General features: G+C 42.2%; 1 protein-coding gene across 1 annotated transcript; it reads left to right on the top strand.

Annotated features, from left to right (window-relative positions):
* Nucleotides 1-250: 250 nt before the first annotated feature.
* On the top strand, nucleotides 251-22,006 carry LOC139373127 (zinc finger protein 271-like). The gene is made up of 3 exons (XM_071113257.1): nucleotides 251-483; nucleotides 632-1,067; nucleotides 16,540-22,006. The coding sequence occupies exons 2-3, from the start codon at nucleotides 648-650 to the stop codon at nucleotides 19,150-19,152; spliced, it is 3,033 nt and encodes a 1,010-aa protein (XP_070969358.1). The 5' UTR covers nucleotides 251-483; nucleotides 632-647; the 3' UTR covers nucleotides 19,153-22,006.
* The last annotated feature ends 1,014 nt before the right edge of the window (nucleotides 22,007-23,020 follow it).

Raw genomic sequence — 23,020 nt, 5'->3', positions numbered from 1 at the left:
AGAGTTAAAATTCATAAAACAAAATGTACTTTTTGGTCCTATTTTATGGTTAGGTTTAAGCAAAATGTTGTAAGTGTGGTTAAGTTTAGGTATAAAATCAGATTTTAAACATATAAATGTTTTAAATAGGCGGGGTTTAGACATCATTTTGACTTTGGGTGTGGTAACTAGTGATGACACACTTATTGGCCCCTTTGACTTTCCATACTCGGCATTGAGACGTAAAGTGAAACGTCTGCATGCCTTTTACGACATTTCGCCGTGCATGTGATTTGCATATCGGATCATGTAAAATGCCAACTCTCAAGTGCCAATGATTGCAGAAAATAGTTAGCTAGAGTCGTTATCGTTTTTTTTTTTAGGTGCTTGTGTTTGTCTTGTTCCTTTCTAAACCTGATCACACTGCGTCTGGTGTGGAGAGAGGAATAGCAGACCGTAGACAGTGGGATAGGTGTGCAGTTGCAACAACAAGCTTTGGATCGTGTGAGATGTTTTTTTTCTCTTTATATCAAATCAAACCAACAGCTTCAATTGCTACCTGCAGAAGCAAACAAAACTGTTGTTCATAGAATAACATAACAGACTTCGTTGGTTTGCATCCTCTGGTTTACACCGCACCCTTTCTGTTCAGATACAGTTCAGAGAAAATGGCGGAACTTGAGAAGGAAGGACTGAACCAAACAATGCATGAGAACCGAGATGAAGATGAGCCCCATTATACTGATGACTCTAAAACAAGCAAGATTCAGGACGACGCAAGTTTCGAGGAAAAGCTAATTGAAGAGGTCAGAAGGTACAATCATTTGTACAACACCTCATTGAAAGACTATAAAGACTTCACAATAACCAGCAACAGCTGGAAGGAGATAGCCCAAACTCTGAGAGTAGAAGAACAGGTTTGCAGGACGAAATGGAAGAAATTGAGAGACAGATATGTCAGACTGAGGAGGAAAATTAAGGGGAAGAGTGGGGGTGCAGCATCAGGAATACAAACACAAATACTCACCACACTGTCCTGGCTGTCTGGCTTCATAAAACACAAGGAGACGAAGTCAGACTATCCACAGGTAAAGATACTACTTCTATTGTCAATTAACCTTTTCTAGCCTAGATCACTACCCAGTGGGCCAAACCTGGATGAAAAGACTATGACGTCTTATTCTGGTCGCAAACTGAATGTTTTTTTTGTTACGTCTTTTTGCTGACCATAGTATGACGTATTTTACTGACCACCATAGGACCAGTTGGTCATAAATATGACCACTATATTATGTGCTATAGTTAAAACCATCAACCTGGTAATGACCACTTGACTACAGTTTATTACCTACTGTAAAAAGTATTTCTGAGGATAAAGTTGGATTATTTTTTTTGTTCATTACATTTCTATTTGTTTCCATAGGCACCAATTAAAGTTAAATTCTGCAACATATTCTTGCATTTTAAATTAGATCAAGAAATGGTGAAAACAGATCAATTTTTTTGCAAATCTGCATACAGTAGTTGTATCATAATTCACCCACAGACATGAGTAGAACGACTGGGACACAGTATATAAAGGCCCATTGTTTTATCTTCTTAATGATTAATAAGAGCTGTGTGATGGGGAAGATCCTCATCAAGGACCTCTGAGCACAGAAGGCGATCTGGAGCGTAGTGGTCCTCTTGAAGAATCGTGTGATGGGTCAGATCTGCAGTGAAGAGAATCAGCACATTACAACTTTATCCATTTGAGATTTAAAAATAACTAGAAAAGGACCTTTCTGAATAAACTTTGTAAACTCAGCTGGCTAAAACTATTTCCATGGGACTAGTTAAAGACGTTTGTGGCTGTTATAGCTTAGTGAGAAAGAAAATAGCAACTTTGCGTCCTACTCCACCACGGAGGTCAGTGGCACATTTTAGGACTTTCCAGAGGGCCGGCAACACATCAACCTTGTGAGTTTTCTGGCTTTTCATGACACTTACTGTAAGCATTAAACGAGATGAAAATAAATGAACGATTGGCATAATGTGGGCATGCAGGACAGAACAGTAACACCCAGTAAAATATCTTTAACAGGCAGAATCTGCTAAACCTGTCTTGTTGTCTATGTCAATGTCTCAACTGCTCACATTGTCTTACCAACTACAATGGAACACACACAAGTGGTAGCAAAGGCTTGTTTTCTCCTCTGTCCATTCATATTGAAGTGGGACGTTCATTCATTGGTCATCAGTCTGAAACATTTTAAAAGAGGATATCAAAATTAGACAGTAGTTGGATAATAAATGTGTACCTCATCTCTAAAGGATGAAATTGTGCTTAATCCTCCTTATACATGTTGTAATATTCAAACAACTTTTTCTAAACACAGCGCTCCATTAATCCTGAGGACATTGTCCCGGATGGAGGTTCCCCCCAATTGTGGACAGCTTGGCAGTCTTAAAAAAAAGAAGGGTAAATGCAAAACTTTAAGTATGTGTAAAGAGACAATAAAATGTTTTTTCTTTTATATTTCAGTGAAGTTTATTCTCAGTGTCAATACACACACACAAATCCGCATACATTCCTTCTCACTGAGGGATCCACAAACAAAACACTACTGAAAACATTTAATCCCAAAACAAACTGCTATTCAGAAACAACAACACAGAAACATAACACCCGCTATGCAGCACATTTTCTAAGATGGTCAACATACGGTTTCCAAATTCTGTCATATGTCTGGTTTATGTTTTGATTTTATAATATATAGCCTAGTCTAATGGGATGTAGCTAAATAGTTCAGTCCTCCAGTTTGTTACTGAGGGTGGATGTGAGGCTTTCCAATTAATGGCTCTAAATTTTCAGACCTAGATTACAAAACTTTCTGATATTGATCACCAATATTAAAATTTACCAACGGACTTAATGGAGATGTGAGACCTGATGCAGAGAAAAAACGTTAATGATCATCAGCATAGCTAGTACAAGAGGTGGGACCAAGTCACTATTATTCAAGTCACAAGCAAGTGATAAGGTCCGAGTCCCAAGTTTAACAGGTTTTTTCAAGTCAAGTAAAAAAGTCGAAGTTTACATACACCTTAGCCAAATACTCAGTTTTTCACAATTCCTGACATTTAATCGCCCAAAAAATTCCTTGTCTTAGGTCAGTTAGTATCACCACTTTATTTTAAGAATGTGAAATGTCAGAGTAATAGTAGAGATAATGATTTATTTCAGTTTTTTTTTTCTTTCATCACATTCTCAGTGGGTCAGAAGTTTATATACACTTAATTAGTATTTGAGATTCTGAAAGATTGGAAAGCTGCCTCTTCAAAGGGGGTGACACTCTAGACCCAAACTGCTACAGACCTATATCTATCATACCCTGTCTTTCTAAGGTATTCGAAAGCCAAGTTAACAAACAGATTACCGGCCATTTTGAATCCCACCGTACCTTCTCCGCTATGCAATCTGGTTTCAGAGCTGGTCATGGGTGCACCTCAGCCACGCTCAAGTTCCTAAACGACATCATAACCGCCATTGATAAGAGACATTACTGTGCAGCCGTGTTCATTGACAGAGTCGAAAGCCTTGGCCAGGTCGATCACCACATCCTCATCGGCAGACTCGATAGCCTTGGTTTCTCAAATGATTGCCTCGCCTGGTTCACCAACTACTTCAGTGTTCAGTGTGTCAAATCGGAGGGCCTGTTGTCCGGACCTTTGGCAGTCTCTATGGGGGTGCCACAGGGTTCAATTCTTGGGCCGACTCTCTTCTCTGTATACATCAATGATGTCGCTATTGCTGCTGGTGAGTCTCTGATCCACCTGTAGGCAGACGACACCATTCTGTATACTTCTGGCCCTTCTTTGGACACTGTGTTGGACACAACCCCCCAGACGAGCTTCAATGCCATACAGCTCTCCTTCTATGGGCTCCAACTGCTCTTAAATACAAGTAAAACTAAATGCATGCTTTTCAACCGATCACTGCATCACTACTCTGGACAGTTCTGACTTAGAATATGTGGACAACTACAAATACCTAGGTGTCTGGTTAGACTGTAAACTCTCCTTCCAGAATCACATCAAACATCTCCAGTCCAAAGTTAAATCTAGAATTGGCTTCCTATTTCGCAACAAAGCATCCTTCACTCATGCTGTCAAACATACCCTCGTAAAACTGACCATCCTACCGACCCTCGACTTCGGCGATGTCATCTACAAAATAGCCAATACCCTACTCAATAAGTTGGATGCAGTCTATCACAGTGCCATCTGTTTTGTCACCAAAGCCCCATATACTACCCATCACTGCGACCTGTACGCTCTCGTTGGCTGGCCCTCGCTTCATACTCGTCGCCAAACCCACTGGCTCCAGGTCATCTACAAGACCCTGCTAGGTAAAGTCCCCCCTTATCTCAGCTCGCTGGTCACCATAGCAGCACCCACCTGTAGCACGCGCTCCAACAGGTATATCTCTCTGGTCACCCCCAAAACCAATTCCTACTTTGGCCGCCTCTCCTCCCAGTTCTCTGCTGCCAATGACTGGAACGAACTACAAAAATCTCTGAAACTGGAAACACTTATCTCCCTCACTAGCTTTAAGCACCAGCTGTCAGAGCAGCTCACATATTACTGCACCTGTACATAACCCATCTATAATTTAGCCCAAACCTCTTCCCCTACTGTATTTATTTATTTTGCTCCTTTTCACCCCATTATTTATATTTCTACTTTGCACATTCTTCCACTGCAAATCTACCATTCCAGTGTTTTACTTGCTATATTGTATTTGCTTTGCCACCATGGCCTTTTTTTTGCCCCTACCTCCCTTCTCACCTCATTTGCTCACATTGTATATAGACTTATTTTTCTATTGTATTATTGACTGTATGTTTGTTTTACTCCATGTGTAACTCTGTGTTGTTGTGTGTGTTGAACTGCTTTGCTTTATCTTGGCCAGGTCGCAATTGTAAATGAGAACTTGTTCTCAACTTGACTACCTCTTTAAATAAAGGTGAAATAAAATAAATACATTTGGTAGCATTGCCTTTAAATTGTTTAACTTGGGTCAAATGTTTCGGGTAGCCTTCCACAAGCTTCCCACAATAAGTTGGGTGAATTTTGTCCCATTCCTCCTGACAGAGCTGGTGTAACTGAGTCAGGCTTGTAGGCCTCCTTGCTCGCACATGCTTTTTCAGTTGTGCCCACAAATATTCTATAGGATTGAGGTCAGAGCTTTGTGATGGCCACTCCAATACCTTGACTTTGTTGTCCTTAAGCCATTTTGCCACAACTCTGGAAGTATGCTTGGAGTCATTGTCCATTCGGAAGACCCATTTGCAACCAAGCTTTAGATGTCTTGATGTTGCTTCAATATATCCACATACTTTTCCTGCTTCATGATGCCATCTATTTTGTGAAGTGCACCAGTCCCTTCTGCATTAATGCACCTCAACAACATGATGCTGCCACCCCCGTGCTTCACGGTTGGGATGGTGTTCTTCGGGCTTACAAGCCTCCCCCTTTCTCCTCCAAACATAACAATGGTCATTATGGCCAAACAGTTCTATTTTTTTTTTCATCAGACCAGAGGACATTTCTCCAAAAAGTACGATCTTTGTCCCCATGTGCAGTTGCAAACCGTAGTCTGGCTTTTTTTATGGCGGTTTTGGAGAAGTGGCTTCTTCCTTGCAGAGCAGCCTTTGAGGTTATGTTGATATAGGACTCGTTTTTACTGTGGATATAGATACTGGAGGAAACGGGTACAAAAGTATCTTCACAAGGTCCTTTGCTGCTGTTCTGGGATTGATTTGCACATTTCGCACAAAAGTCTGTTCATCTCTAGGAGACAGAACGCGTCTCCTTCCTGAACGGTATGACGGCTGCGTGGTCACATGGTGTTTATACTTGCGTACAATTGTTTGTACAGATGAACGAGGTACCTTCAGGCGTTTGGAAATTGCTCCCAAGGATGTACCAGACTTGTGGAGGTCTACAATTTTTTTTTTCTGAGGTCTTGTTTGATTTCTCTAGATTTTCCCATGATGTCAAGCAAAGCGGCACTGAGTTTGAAGGTAGGCCTTGAAATACATCCACAGGTACACCTCCAATTGACTCAAATAGCCCATCAGAAGCTTCTAAAGCCATTACATTATTTCTGGAATTGTCCATGCTGTTTAAAGGCACAGTCAACTTAGTGTATGTGAACTTCTGACCCACTGGAATTGTGATACAGTGAAATAATCTGTCTGTAAACAATTGTTGGAAAAATGACTTGTGTCATGCACTAAGAAGATGTCCTAACCGACTTGCCAAAACTATAACTTGTTAACAAGAAATTTGTGGAGTGGTTGAAAAATGAAATTTAATGACTCCAACCTAAGTGTATGTAAACTTCAGACTTCAACTATATGCAATGACTTGTTCAACGACAAATCTTTGTTTATTTATTGACCTGACAGCCCTTTTCATTATTTTGTTTACAACACATTTTGATTATGTAATTGTCAAAAATAAAATAATATGGACCATGTACCAGTCTTAAGGGGCATGAGATCAGCATGGCAGGTTGATGGGCTCAGTGTACATTTATTTACAGGTTAAAGCACCATATTATACCAAATATACAAGTAGATTTATCAAATGTACACAGGCAATAGCCCAAAATAAATAGGACAGGTTAAGCTTGATACAGAGGCTATCTGAACGGACACTGGAGGGCAAGACTGCACAGCCTCCCCTTGAGAAACCAAATAGAATCTTTCTAACAGCAGCTCAGAGGTACATGCATTCGGAAAGTATTCAGACCACATGTCTTTTTCCACATTTTCTTACGTTACAGCCTTATTCTAAAATGGATTACATCGTTTTTTCCCCTCAATCTACACACTACCCCATAATGATAAAGCAAAAACAGGTTTTTAGTTTACATTTTTTTAATAAACTGCTATCACATTTACGTATGTATTCAGACCCTTTACTCAGTACTTTGTTGTAGCTCCTTTGGGAGCGATTACAGCCTTGAGTCTTCTTGGGTATGACTCTCCAAGCTTGGCACTCTTGCAATTGGGGAGTTTCTCCCATTCTTCTTTGCAGATCTTCTCAAGCTCTGTCCGGTTGGATGGGGAGCGTTGCTGCACAGCTATTTTCAGGTCTTTCCAGAGATGTTCGATCGGGCTGGGCCACTCAGGGACATTCAGAGTCTTGCTCCCGAAGCTACCCCTGTGTTGTCTTGGCTGTCTGCTTGGGGTCGTTGTCCTGTTGGAAGGTGAACCTTCGCCCCAGTCTATCATCAAGTATCTCTGTACTTTGCTCCGTTCATCTTTCCCTCGATCCTGACCAGTCTCCCAGTCCCTGCCGCTGAAAAACATCCCCACAGCATGATGCTGCCACCACCATGCTTCACCGTAGGAATGGTGCCAGGTTTCCTCCAGATGTGGTGCTTGGCATTCAGGCCAAAGAGTTCAATCTTGGTTTCATCAGACCAGAATCTTGTTTTTCATGGTCTGAGAGTCCTTTAGAGTCCATGTGCCTTTACCTAGGAGTGGCTTCTGTCTGGCCACTCTACCATTAAGGTCTGATTTGGTGGAGTGCTGCAGAGTTGGTTGTCCTTCTGGAAGATTCTCTCATCTCCACAGAGGAACTCTGGAGCTCTGTCAGGGTGACCATCGGGTTCTTGGTCACCTCCCTGACCAAGGCCCATCTCCCCCACGTTTGCCCAGCCAGCTCTTGGAAGACTCTTGGTGATTCCAAACTTCTTCCATTTAAGAATGATGGAGGCCGCTGTGTTCTTGGGGACCTTCAATCCTGCATAATTTTTTGGGTACCCTTCTCCAGATCTGTGCCTCAACAAAATCCTGTCTCGGACCTCAACGTACAATTCCTTCAACCTCATGGCTTGGTTTTTGTTCTGACATGCACTGTCAACAGTGGGACCTTATATAGACCGGTGTGTGCCTTTCCAAATCATGTCCAATCAATTGAATTTACAACAGGTGGACTCCAATTAAGTTGTAGAAAGATCTAAAGAATGATCAATGGAACAGGATGCACCTGATCTCAATTTCGAGTCTCATAGCAAAGGGTCTAAATACAGTTTTTTTAAAATAAATTTGCAAACATTTCTAAAAATCTGTTTTTCGCTTTGTCATTATGGGCTAGTGTGTGTAGATTAAATAAGGCTGTAATGTAACAGAATGTGGAAAAAATCAAGGGGTCTGAATACTTTCTGAATTCACTGTATATGCACTTCCCAGCAAACATGACCCCATTCGGTGGGCAAGGTGGCCAACGGCTAGCCCACACCAAGCCCACCCGACACAGGCTAGCTCACAACAAGCCCAACTCCGGTTATCCCGCACCAAGCAGATCGCGGGCCGGCCCGCACCAAGTCCAGCATGGGCTAAAGGCATCCGCATGCTTCCCAGGCGATACAGTTCGGTAGAGTTTGTGCATATATTATTTTGTGACGTTTTGGACTTCGGTGAGGTTTCATTCGGCTGTTTGGGCACACAAATGTTTTTCTAGAGGCAAGCTGAAGCTCTGAGCCGACGTCTACGCCCTTTCGTCTGCGATTGGTCAGCAGTGGGGATTCTTCAATAAAGTCTTTGTTGTCATTCAACGAGAGACTACTTGTTTTCATGCTCATTTTTTAATTGCAAAATACTGCACCAAACATCTTAGATGTAAAATTGCATGACTAAGATCTCTGACTATTTTTGGGTGTCTGAAAATGGACAAACAGTACTATTGTTGCTTTTTTTCTTGTTTTTCAAGCGAATGTCTTTTTAAGGGAGTATGCAAGCACACTGGTTCGGCTAGCCGGGTTCGGCTAGGTGCCAGCCGAACTGAAGCTGACGTCTTAGCCCACACCAAGCCCAGCTAGAGGCGGGGGCTCATTATAATATTTGGGGATAGGGTTTGCGCACAGTTATTTTTGGGCAACTGTTACTGAGGGTTGTTCCAGTTTAAGTATTATGTTGTGTGATAGCCAAAAATGTTGTATCTTGTACACGGCAAATTATAGTCTATTTAAAAAGACTTAAATAAGTGCATGTGACACATCTGAAACCTAACAGTTTCTCACTTAAAAATATATGTAAGATAGTAACAACTTGGTTGTCTTTCTGATGCAATATATCATGTTCCCTAAATACCTATAAGGCTTTATGCATTTAATTAAATTGTAATAAATACATTCTAATTTAAAGAGCAAGGTGCACCTCCCGATTGGTGCAGCGTTCTAAGGCACTGCATCACAGAGTTGTGGTGTCACTACAGCCTGGGGTTAGATCCCAGGTGGTGTCACAACCGGCCGTGACCGGGAGTCCCATAGGGTGGCGCACAATGTAGAAAATAGTAAAAATAAAGAAAAACCCTTGAATGAGTAGGTGTGTCCAAACTTTGTGTGTGGGGCTCTGCCAAAACGGGTGGGTCTCTGCCAAAACTTAAGAATGGGAAGCATGGAAATGGTGCACATAGAACATATCTACCTCTTTTTTTAGACTTGCTTTGAATGAGAATTACAGATCTATAACTCACATTTCTATGTGAATTTGGTTGGGTTGACCAAAAAGTGACACACAGCAGCTTTAACAAAAAATACAAAATGCAAGCTTCATAAGTAAATAATCAATTTCAAGCAATTTTCGCCTACCATGCTAGTAGGCCTAACTGTTGCTTGATGCCACATTGCTGGTGAGCTTGCAAAGTAAACAGTTAATATTCTCTGCATATTTATTTATGGCAATCCTCTCTCCCTACAAATTGACGTTTGACTGCCCCCGATCCAATAGCTGTACAGCAATCTGTTCACTAGCTCACCTGACCTGTGCTAAGTTTGCTGGTCCAATCAGAGGACCAAGTGTGCGTTTCAATAGCCAATCTGTTGCACATTTTGTTGCTAGGGGAATCCATGGAGACTCTGCCACAAAATTAGTGACAAAATGTTACAAAACCTGGCCAGATAATTTCAAGTCATCAGTCTCAAGCCAAGGTCCCAGGTATTGAGCCTCCAAGTCAAGTCTAGTTATTTTATATCAAGTTGAGTCTCAAGTCATCAAATTTGTGACTCAAGTCCGACTCGAGTCCAAGTCATGTCACTAGAGTCCACAACTCTGACTAGTACAAACCTAGCTCTTACCAAGCTGGTTAGTAGGAATCATCACACATTGAAGATCAGAGTATCAGAGAAAAAAACATTTGAAACTTACTGTCAATGACTATGGATTTAAGGAGGGGTGGTTCTGTTCTCTCCTTTCGCTGGGATGTGGCTGAAAAGGTCACCGGTAACTGAGTGGGTGGCCAAGCACTGGAAAACATCTCCACTTCGCTGACCCTCAACACTGGGGCCCCACAAGGGTGCGTGCTCAGCCCCCTCCTATACTTCTTGTTCACCCATGACTGCGTGGCCATGCACACCTCCAACTCAATCATCAAGTTTACAGATGACACAACAGTAGTGGGCTTGATTACCAACAATGACGAGACAGCCTACAGGGAGGAGGTGAGAGCACTCGGAGCGTGGTGTCAGGAAAACAACCTCTCACTCAACGTTAACAAAACGAGATGATCGTGGGCTTCAGGAAACCGCAGAGGGAGCACCCCCCCTATCCACATCGAAGGGACAGAAGTGAAGGTGGAAAGTAAAAAAATAAAATGTTTTTTTAAGTTCCTCGGCATCTGTATGGCACAGCCGTTAACAGGCTGCTCCGTGAACTCTCGCGTCAACAAACAAACTGAAATGGTCCACTCATACAAACAGTGTGGTGAAAAAGGCGCAACAGCGCCTCTTCAACCTCAGGAGCCTGAATAAATTTGGCTTGTCACCTAAAACCCTGACAAACTTTTACAAATGACACAATTGAGAGCATCCTGTCGGGCTGTATCACAGCTTGAAGGTGCTGTGGGATTCGAAATGGTCGATAATCTGTTTGTTGACTTGGCTTTCAAAGACCTTAGAAAGGCAGGGTAGGATAGAAATAGGTCTGTAGCAGTTTGGGTCAATAGTGTCCCCCCCTTTTGAAGAGGGATGACCGCAGCTGCTTTCCAATCTTTGGGAATCTCAGACGACACGAGAGAGGTTGAACAGGCTAGTAATAGGGGTTGCAACAATTTCGGCAGATCAATTTAGAAAGAAAGGGTCCAGATTGTCTAGCCCGGCTGATTTGTAGGGGTCCAGATTTTGCAGCTCTTTCAGAACATCAGCTGACTGGATTTGGGAGAAGGAGAAATGGGGAAGGCTTGGACGAGTTGCTGTGGGGGGTGCAGTGCTGTTGACCGGGGTAGGGGTAGCCAGGTGGAAAGCATGGCCAGCCGTAGAAAAATGCGTATTGAAATTCTCAATTATAGTGGACTTAACGGTGGTGACAGAGTTTCCTATCCTCAGTGCAGTGGGCAGCTGGGAGGAGGTGCTCTTATTCTCCATGGACTTTACAGTGTCCCAGAACGTTTTTGAGTTTGTTGCAGGAAGCAACTTTCTGCTTGAAAAAGCTAGCCTTGGCTTTTCTAACTGCCTGTGTATATTGGTTTCTAACTTCCCTGAAAAGTTGCATATCACGGGGCTGTTCGATGCTAATGCAGAACGCCACAGGATGTTTTTGCGTTTAAGGGCAGTCAGGTCTGGAGAGAACCAAGGGCTATATCTGTTCCTGGTTCAAAATTTATTGAATGAGGCATGCTTATTTAAGAAGGTGAGGAAGGCATTTCTTTAAATAACCAGGCATCCTCTACTGACGGGCAATGAGGCAGTGATCGCTGAGGTCTTGGTTGAAAACAACAGAGGTGTATTTAGAGGGAAAGTTGGTTAGGATGATACAGTGCCTTGCGAAAGTATTCGGCCCCCTTGAACTTTGCGACCTTTTGCCACATTTCAGGCTTCAAACATAAAGATATAAAACTGTATTTTTTTGTGAAGAATCAACAACAAGTGGGACACAATCATGAAGTGGAACGACATTTATTGGATATTTCAAACTTTTTTAACAAATCAAAAACTGAAATTGGGCGTGCAAAATTATTCAGCCCCCTTAAGTTAATACTTTGTAGCGCCACCTTTTGCTGCGATTACAGCTGTAAGTCGCTTGGGGTATGTCTCTATCAGTTTTGCACATCGAGAGACTGACATTTTTTCCCATTCCTCCTTGCAAAACAGCTCGAGCTCAGTGAGGTTGGATGGAGAGCATTTGTGAACAGCAGTTTTCAGTTCTTTCCACAGATTCTCGATTGGATTCAGGTCTGGACTTTGACTTGGCCATTCTAACACCTGGATATGTTTATTTTTGAACCATTCCATTGTAGATTTTGCTTTATGTTTTGGATCATTGTCTTGTTGGAAGACAAATCTCCGTCCCAGTCTCAGGTCTTTTGCAGACTCCATCAGGTTTTCTTCCAGAATGGTCCTGTATTTGGCTCCATCCATCTTCCCATCAATTTTAACCATCTTCCCTGTCCCTGCTGAAGAAAAGCAGGCCCAAACCATGATGCTGCCACCACCATGTTTGACAGTGGGGATGGTGTGTTCAGCTGTGTTGCTTTTACGCCAAACATAACGTTTTGCATTGTTGCCAAAAAGTTCAATTTTGGTTTCATCTGACCAGAGCACCTTCTTCCACGTTTGTGTCTCCCAGGTGGCTTGTGGCAAACTTTAAACAACACTTTCTATGGATATCTTTAAGAAATGGCTTTCTTGTTGCCACTCTTCCATAAAGGCCAGATTTGTGCAATATACGACTGATTGTTGTCCTATGGACAGAGTCTCCCACCTCAGCTGTAGATCTCTGCAGTTCATCCAGAGTGATCATGGGCCTCTTGGCTGCATCTCTGATCAGTCTTCTCCTTGTATGAGCTGAAAGTTTAGAGGGACGGCCAGGTCTTGGTAGATTTGCAGTGGTCTGATACTCCTTCCATTTCAATATTATCGCTTGCACAGTGCTCCTTGGGATGTTTAAAGCTTGGGAAATATTTTTGTATCCAAATCCGGCTTTAAACTTCTTCACAACAGTATCTCGGACCTGCCTGGTGTGTTCCTTGTTCTTCATGATGCTCTCTGCGCTTTTAACGGACCTCTGAGACTATCACAGTGCAGGTGCATTTATACGGAGACTTGATTACACACAGGTGGATTGTATTTATCATCATTAGTCATTTAGGTCAACATTGGATCATTCAGAGATCCTCACTGAACTTCTGGAGAGAGTTTGCTGCACTGAAAATAAAGGGGCTGAATAATTTTGCACGCCCAATATTTCAGTTTTTGATTTGTTAAAAAAGTTTGAAATATCCAATAAATGTCGTTCCACTTCATGATTGTGTCCCACTTGTTGTTGATTCTTCACAAAAACATACAGTTTTATATCTTTATGTTTGAAGCCTGAAATGTGGCAAAAGGTCGCAAAGTTCAAGGGGGCCGAATACTTTCGCAAGGCACTGTATCTATGAGGGTGCCAGTGTTTACGGCTTTGGGGTGGTACCTGGTAGGTTCATTGATAATTTGTGTGAGATTGAGGGCATCAAGCTTAGATTGAAGGATGGCTGGGGTCTTAAGCATGTCACAGTTTAGGTCACCTAGCAGCACGAGCTCTAAAAATAGATGGGGGCAATCAGTTCACATATGGTGTCCAGAGCCCGGCTGAGGGCGGTCTATAGTAGACGGCAACGGTGAGAGACTTGTTTTTAGAGGTGGATTTTTAAAAGTAGAAGTTCAAATTGTTTGGGTACAGACCTGGATAGTAAGCCTGCAAAGTTATGTCCATCTCTGCAGTAGATTGCAACACTGCCTCCTTTGGCCGTTCTATCTTGTCTGAAAATGTTGTAGTTAGGGATGGAGATTTTAGTTTTTGGTGGTCTTCCTAAGCCAGGATTCAGACACGGCTAGGACACCCGGGTTGGCAGAGTGTGCTAAAGCAGTGAATAAAACCAACTTAGGGAGGAGGCTTCTGATGTTAACATACAGGAAGCCAAGGCTATTACGGTTAAAGAAGTCATCAAAAGAGAGCGCCTGGGGAATAGTAGTGGAGCTAGGCACTGCAGGGCCTGGATTCACCTCTACATCACCAGAGGAGGAGTAGGATAAGGGTACGGCTAAAAGCTCTGAGAATTGGTCGTCTAGGACGCCTGGAAGAGAGAGTAATAGGAGCAGGTTTCTGGGGGCTATAAAATAGCTACAAGGTATAATGTACAGACAAAGGTATGGTAGGATGTGAATACAGTGGAGGTAAACCTAGGCATTGAGTGATGATGAGAGAGATATTGTCTCTAGAAACATAATTGAAACCAGGTGATGTCATCGCATGTGTGGGTGGTGGAACTGAAAGGTTGGATAAGGTATAATGAGCATGGCTAGAGGCTCTACAGTGAAATAAGCCAATAAACACTAACCAGAACAGCAATTTACAAGGCATATTGACATTAAGGAGAGGCATGCTTAGCCGAGTGATCATAAGGGTCCAGTGAGTAGTGAGGTCGTTTGGGGTCACGGCGATTCAGACAGCTAACCGGGCCATCGGTAGCAAGGCTGGCAGAAGATGGAGGTCTGTTTTTAGCCACCTTGTGCGTTTCCGTCAGTAGATTAGTGGGGTTCCGTGTGGTAGAGGGCACCAATCCAATTGGCAAAATAGTTATAGTGGCCCAAGAGAATTGTCTGATAGACCTATTCAGATAGCAGCCGATAAGACAGCTAACGATTAGCGGGCTGCAGATGGGCGTTCAGGTTACGTCGTGACGGAGGAGCCAGTTGGATAACTCCCTCGGGCAGATAACGTTGGTAGTCCAGTCGTGATGGCCAGGTGGGGCTCCGCATCGACAGTAAAACGGGTCCGGATAGGTGATTGTAGCCCAGGAGTGACTGATGGAACTATTCAGCTGGCTAGCTCCGGAATAGTTGATGTTTGCTCCGGGACCGACGTTAGCCAATAGTCACTCGGATAGCAGCTAGCTAGCTGCAAGATCCAGGTGTAAATGTCCAGAGCTTGCGGTAGAAATCAGGGGATATGGAGAGAAAATAGGTCCTGTATGCTCTAGTCTGAGTCGCGTTATACCATCTATTGTACCTGCCAATGCCGCTTGGCCATCGCTCATCCATATACTTACATGTACATATTCTCATTCACCCCTTTAGATTTGTGTATTAGGTGGTTGTTGGGGAATTGTTAGATTACTTGTTAGCTATTACTGCACTGTCGGAACTAGAAGCACAAGCATTTCGCTACACTCGCATTAACCTCTGCTAACCATGTGTATATGGCAAATAAAATTTGATTAGATGTTTAACCTACAATTTCTATCGACTCCACAGATTGCGAGTTGAAGATAAATACTTTTACTAAGAGTATTAGTAATTGACTGACCCGGTCTCTCCAAATCTATTATGCATTTTAGCCATTCCTGAGACGAGAAACAGGCTACCAGAGGGCAGAGCTTCAATGATTGTATGCCCCAAATATTCAACTTTTTGTTGGTGGCAAGAATACTATATAATAATTTTAGCTGGAAAGCACGAAGTCTTGAATCTTGCGTGGTTTTATATATCAACTCATACACCCTGTACCATGGAATCGGTACCTCAAAAATCTCTTCCCAGCTATTTTGTCATCTGTATGGCACAGCCGTCAACATCCTGTAATTAACAGGCTGCTCCGTGAACTCTCGCGTCAACAAAGCTTTGGTTTTCTATAGTATGTAAAGTTGGCTAGTTAGCTGATAAGCAGCTCATTCTACTCCGCACCTACTGGACCGCTGCATCAGAGAGTCAGACAACTCTATTCTTTCAAACACACGGTTCTTTCTAAACAAGTCTGCTCTGGGCTTCAGATACTGACCACAAATAGGAGATTTGATGTGTAATGTAATAAGCAGTGGTGTCTGTGTGCTTAGCTAGCTACCATCCCATAGCATACATTGCATTTGAAGCGTGACTGGCTCATCTGTGGATGTACGGAGACAATTTCCTATTTTTCCTTTTTGTTCTCAGTCCTGTTGGTCCCCCAAGTGGGGATTCATGCTCTCCGATTGGGTTAAAGTCAAGTTGTTGGCCACTGACAAGTATTGCGATTCTACAAGTAGAAACGATAGGTTTGTCGCTACCGGGATGGCACGCAGCAGGTGCCGCTTTTGTTCTTGCAAGAGAAGGCCTCCCTCAGTGATACATATCTATCGGCAGTGAGATTCTCAGTTTGTTTCATGCTTTAGATAACTGGTCAGTAGATCAGTCAGATTTCAACCCAAATAAGAATAATTTTTCATGACGTCAAAAAAGATGCCATGAAAAATATGTCCTGACCAAATTTCAAACAGGAAAAAGACGTCTTTATCATGTCATATGCCCACTGGGTAGCCTATGCTATGGTGAGCTCTAGACCTAATGAAAAACAACAAACAAATGATTAGAACTAGCTACTACTGTAAAAATGTATAGACCGAAGTTATTTGTTTAGCTATTTATTGAATGCTATCTATTCTAATTTGGACCGTATTGAAAAGTAGACTATATCTATTACAAAATGATGTTTTAGAGAACACAGATGATACTAGGCCTACTGGTAATTATGCCATTTTAAAATGTTTTTCCAGGAAGAGGAGATGGACACCTCAGAAGACCTGCAAGATGACAACCTGATCGAGGGGGAACACTTCCACAGTTCTAATAATGAGCAGCAAGATGGACATTTGGCAGTTAGGAGGAATGTAATATTAGAACGAACAAAATTCAACCAAAGACAACAAGAAGCAGGAGAGACAGCTGATGATTTTATCTCTGCACTTCATTGTTTGTCAGAACATTGTGGTTATGGAGCTCTGCTCAGTGAGATGATAAGAGACAGACTAGTCGCAGGCTTACTTGACAGGAGACTGTCCAAGCAATTACAAATGGACCCAGAACTCACACTGGATAAAGCTGTCACACGCATTCGTCAAACTGAAATTGTGGAAAAGCAACAGGACCTGCAGGAGAATATCTTCAAAGCTGCCAGCAGCACGGAAAATGAAGACCGTGTGCTTTCATGTAGAAAACATCAATGCCCAGCCAATGTCCAGTGCCAATCAGAGAAGAATCAAAACTCAGAAAGACCACAACAACACCAAACAATGCAGAAGAATGCAGAAGATCCCCTAGATACTGATGACACTGATGGCTTCAGTACTGGAGGAGAAAAGCCTCACTACTGCGCCTACTGCGGTAGGAGCTTTCAAAAAGTGAGGGATCTTATAAGACACCAGCGAACGCATACCGGAGAGAAACCTCACCACTGCCCTGATTGCGACAGAAGTTTTGCTCGATTAGATAAGCTTAAATTACATCAGCGAACACATACTGGAGAGAAGCCTCACCACTGCCCTGATTGCGACAGAAGTTTTGCTCGATTAGATAAGCTAAAGATCCACCAAGAAATACATATAGGAGTGAAGCCTCACAACTGCCCTGATTGCAACAGAAGATTTGCTCGATTAGATAAGCTTAAGTCACACCAAAAAATACATGCAAAAGACAAACACATATTTCATTCCTCTGACTGTGCGAAAAGCTTTGTCTTATTGGAGAAGCTTGAAAAACACCAGCTGGACAATACCTTCAAAGCTACCAGCAGTGCATCCAATGTAGATCGTGTGCTCACACAGCAGGGAACATTCAGCAAAGTCAGAGAGAGTAAAAGGCAGCAGAGTAAAATACGAGCTAGAGCTCCAGGAAAGAGAACACCAACACATAGCAAAAAAATGCAGGAGAAGGAAGAGGAGCCCCTAGATACTGATGACTCTGATGAGTGGATCGAAGGTTTCAGTCCTGGAGGAGAGAAGCCTCACTACTGCTTTGACTGCGGTAAGAGCTTTAGAAAAGTGAGGGATCTTATAAGACACCAGCGAACGCATACAGGAGAGAAGCCTCACCACTGCCCTGTATGTGACAGAACTTTCGCTAGATTAGACAAACTTAAATTACACCAAGAAATACATACAGGAGTGAAGCCTCACCACTGCCCTGATTGTGAGAGAAGTTTTGCTCGATTAGATAATCTTAAATTACACCAAAAAATACATATAAAAGAGGAACATAATGTTACACTGAACCATCAAACTGAAATGAATGTAGACTGTGTGCACACACAGCAGGGAACAGCCAGCAGAGGCAGGCAGAAGAGTAAAATGCGAGCTAATGCACCAGGGGAAAAAATGGGCCAGTCACATCCAGGCAAAGACTCCCCTTACGAAAGTTCAGTTCGAAAGAATCGACACTCAGAAAAACTGCGACTACCCCAAACAACGCAGGAGAATGAAGAGGATCCTGAAGATACTTCTGATAACTGGACAGAGAGTTTCAGTACTGTAGAAAAGCCATACATCTGCTCCGACTGCGGTAAGAGCTTCAGACTAGAGAATCGTCTTATAAGACATCAGCGAACACATACAGGAGAGAAGCCTTACGACTGCCCTGACTGTGACAAAAGTTTTGCGCGATTAGATCATGTTAAGTCACACCAAAAAACACATATGAAGGAGGAACGTAATTTCCGCTGCTCTGACTGTGTGAAAAGCTTTGTCCGATTGGAACAGCTTGAAAAACATCAGTTAACACACAAGAAAAGTTACCGCTGTTCAAAGTGTGATGAAAGGTTTTCAGACCTGGTTGACTGGAAAGCACACTTTTTAGTACACCGAGAGATCCTCCACTGTCCTGACTGTAACAAGCAGTTCTTGTACAAGGGACTTTTTGAAAGACACAGGAGAACACATTTGAGAAAAAGAGAGAAATTTCTCTGCACAATATGTGGAAAGGAGATTCACAACTTTAAAATACACATGCGAGTACACACGGGAGAGAAACCATATCACTGCACTGAGTGTGGGAAGAGTTTTGCATATACAAAATCGTACAAATCACATATACTAACACATACCTCTGGTGAAAGAGCAACCTATCCTTGTTTGGAATGTGGAAAGACTTTTACTCGCATAGATGGCATGGTGAGACACGTGAGGAGGGTTCATACTGGAGAGAGAAATCATCAGTGCGGAGACTGTGGAAAACGATTCTTTCGAAAAGAGTCACTGAAGAGACACAGTCTTGTTCACACTGGAGAGAAACCATACCAATGCTCTATCTGTGGGCAACGCTTCTCCCAAGATGGCGACAGAAAACGCCACGAGAAGAGGCACTACTCTGGTGTCTCAGAGTTCCTCGATCTATAATGCAGAAGTGGTGTTTGGTATTGCAGGAACCCACCCAGTCAATGTGATTTCTAACCAGGTGGGCTGGAATTGCCACCACAGACTAGAAAATACACAAAGACAGACTTTTGCTGATACACAAGTCTGAGTATTACTGTTTTCATTGAAGTATTTCTTTTTTTCAAAAGTCTTATTTTAAATGTGTTTTAATATTTTGTTTCAACAAGTATACTATCAATAGCGGTCATTGTTAAATTATGGGCCTTCCCCATTGGAGATTTTTAGTCAGCTATATTGTATTAAAGATGCACAATGCAGAAATCTCTCCACCATTTTCCTGGTTGCTGAAATTCAAATAGTTTACCTAATTTCAATGTATGTGACAAAACAAGCAAGTATAGTGTACAATGGTACCATCTATACCGTTGTGAAATATATTTTCCAGAACAAAAAATATTGTACTTTCAGCCGGTGTACAAAAGTGAAAGACAGAACAGGAAGCATAGAAATGGCGCACATAGAACATATCTACCGCTTCTTAGACTTGCTTTTGATGAGTGACAGATCTATAACACACATTTATATGTGAATTTGGTCAGGTTGCTCAAAAAGTTATATATTGCAGCTTTAATGTTGATATTTTGTTTATCAGCTACTTTGAAAAGATGCCAATGAAAGGTTCCCAACTACAACCTTCGGGTGAATACATTTGTCTGAAATTTGCTCTTAAGGTGCAGAGGTCAAACAAATTCTCCAGCTGGCTGCCACCTATAAGGGATCAGCGACCCGTAGTTAGGACAAGGCAGGGTGGGCATCTACAGATCAGATACACCATTGAACTCTACAGACAAAGCCCAATACCTTGCCTGGCTACCCATTTACATCGATCCAGCCAACTGACGTTTCTTCTCCACGATGAGTCTGGATTTGCCTTAGAATGTGAACACATTCTGACCTTTCTGATTGGTCCCAGAAATTGATAGGTTGGGCCAGCATGATGACGTTATCAACTTTTATACTTTGCGTGGTTAAGATTTGTTAGACTATCCAATCACTGATGTATTAGTTTGTACAATTCTTCTAATTTTGAAGTCACACAAATAACTTCTAGGATGGCAATGCCTTCAGAAAGTTCATACCCCTTGACTTATTCCACAATCTGTTGTTACAACCTGAATTCTAAATTGATAATTTTTCTCATCCATCTACACACATTACCCCATAATGACAATGTGAAAACATGTTTTTTTAAATGTTATCAAATTTATAGAAAATTAAATATCAAATCTACTTAAGTATTCACACTCCTTTGCGATGACACTCCAAATTGAGTTCATGTGCATCCGATTTCCTTCGATCATCCTTGAGGTGTCGCTGCAACTTAATTGGAATCCACCTGTGGCCAATTAAATAGTTTGGACATGATTTAGAAAGAAACACACCTGTCTATATAAGGTCCCACAGTTGACCGTGCTTGTCAGAGCAGAATATATACCATGAAGTCCAAGGAACTGATGTCTGTAGATCTCCGAGAGAGAATTGTGATCAGGCATATATCTGGAAAAGGGTACTGTATAAAACTATTTCTAGAGTGTTGAAAGTTTAAGAGCACAGTGGTCTCCCTCATTGGGAAATTTAAAAAAATGTGGAACTACCCAGACTGCCGAGAGCTGGCCATCCGACCAAACTGAGCAACCGGGCAAAAAGGACCTTGGTCAGGGAGGTGACCCAATGACTACTCTGACAGAACTACACAGTTCCCTGACTGAGATGGAAAAACCTGTCAGAAAGACAATGGTCTCTACAGACTTTACCAACCTGGGATTTACGGGAGTGGCCAGACGGAAGCCACTCCTGAGAAAAAGGCACATAACAGCACCCCTGGAGTTTGCAAAAATGCATGTGATTCGACTGAGAGAATAAGTCAAAAGATGCTCTGGTCTGATGAGACAATTTTTACTCTTTTGACCTCAAATGCAAAGCGCTATGTCTGGAGAAAACCAGGCACAACTCATCACCCATCTCTACCGTGAAGCATGAATGGCAGCATCATGCTGTGGGGATGCTATTCAGCGGCAGGGATTGGGTGACTTGAAAGGATGGGGGAGCAATGAATGGAGCCAAATACAGGCAAATCCTTGATGAGAAGCTGTGCAAATAACCTTAGACTGGGGGCGAAGATTTATGTTCCAACAGGACAATGACCCCAAGCATACAGCCAAAGCAATGCTGGAATGGCTTCAGAACAAGACTGAAAGTCCTTGAGTGGCCCAGACTTGAATTCCATTGAAAATCTGTGGAAATACTTTAAGATTGCTGTTCAATGCCACTCCCCATCTAACTTGAGGTTGAGAAAATCTGCAAGGAAGAATGGGAGAAAATCACCAAATCCAGATGTGCCACGCTAATACATACATACCCAACACGACTCAAAGATGTAATCGCCGCCGAAGGTGCTTCTACAAGGTATTAACTCGGGGGTGTGAATTATGTAAATTAGGTATTTCATTTAATACATTTTCTAAAAACATGTTGTTACTTTTGTCATTATGGTGTATTTTGTGTAGATGGGGGTGAATTTTTTGGGGGGAATTCAGGCTGAAACACAATGTGGTCAAGTGGTATCAATACTTTCTGAAACCAATGTATGTATCGATGAATAGAGCAGTGGAATTAGGTTCAGGGTGTCGTCAGGCAACCCAATACCATCATTAGTTAGGCTTTTAAATGTCACTAGATGGGGGATATGTTCACATTAAAAAAATGTTGTGTGTGTTTTTGCTTTTAATCATGTTCATGTTCTTATTTGTATATTGTTGTTCCCCCTGTGTTATACAATCTGCCTTGCAAACTATAATTTTTAATAAAAGATAAGTGGGCATAGTTCAAATGTTGGGGAGACTCTCTTTGGCTGTGTTTACACAGGCAGCCCATTTCTGGGGTGCATTCAGTTATTTCAACAGTTTGTGCTGAATGACATGTTTTCCCAAAACGGTGCACACCGTTCAACAGCAATTCAGTACAGTACTGTTGGAGTTTAACCTCTGGGATCGGTGCCCCTGAGCGGGACGGTTAGGCTAACGTAGGCTAATGTGATTAGCATGAGGTTGTAAGTAACAAAAAAAAAATCCCAGGACATATCTGATATGGGCAGAAAGCTTAAATTCTTGTTAATCTAACTGCACTGTCCAATTTACAGTAGCTATTACAGTAGAATAATATAATGCTATTGTTTGAGGAGAGTGCACAATTATGAACTTCAAAATGTATTAATAAACCAATTAGGCACATTTGGGCAGTCTTGATACAACATTTTGAACAGTAATGCATTGGATCAGTCTAAAACTTTGCACATACTCTACTGCCATCTAGTGGCTAAAATCTCAAATGTGCCTGGGCTGGAATAGTACATTATGGCCTTTCTCTTGCATTTCAAAGCTGATGGTACAAAACTTTTTCCTTTCCCTGATGGTACAAAACTGTTTCCTTTCAAATGGTATCAAGAAAATGCATATCCTTGCTTCAGGTCCTGAGCTACAGGCAGTTAGATTTGGGTATGTCATTTTAGACAAATTGAAAAAATGGTCAGATCCTTAAGAGGTTTTAATTAAACCACAGATTATCAGTTATATTGACAAGATACTCAAGTGACCGCTCTAACAATTAAAATAAATGTATTCAAAAATAGAAGGCTCCTGAGTCGCACAGCAGCCTAAGGCATTGCATCTTAGTGCCAGAGGCATCACTACAGACACCCTGGTTCGAATCCAGGCTGTATCACAACTGGCTGTGATTGGGAGTCCCATAGGGCGGCGCACAATAGGCCCAGCGTCATCTGGGTTAAGCCTTTGTAGGCCGTCATTGTAAATAAGAATTTGTTCTTAACTGA

The sequence above is a fragment of the Oncorhynchus clarkii genome, chromosome 18 (assembly GCF_045791955.1).
Source record: "Oncorhynchus clarkii lewisi isolate Uvic-CL-2024 chromosome 18, UVic_Ocla_1.0, whole genome shotgun sequence".
In the NCBI taxonomy this organism is placed as follows: Eukaryota; Metazoa; Chordata; class Actinopteri; order Salmoniformes; family Salmonidae; genus Oncorhynchus; species Oncorhynchus clarkii.
The sequence above is the reverse complement of the archived record's forward strand: the minus strand, read 5'-3'. Positions and strand labels throughout refer to the sequence as shown.

Coding starts and splice junctions, on each gene's coding strand:
- LOC139373127 (XM_071113257.1), top strand. CDS start 648: ATGGCGGAACTTGAGAAGGAAGGACTGAACCAAACAATGCATGAGAAC. Junction 1,068..16,539: donor CGAAGTCAGACTATCCACAG/GTAAAGATACTA, acceptor ATGTTTTTCCAG/GAAGAGGAGATGGACACCTC.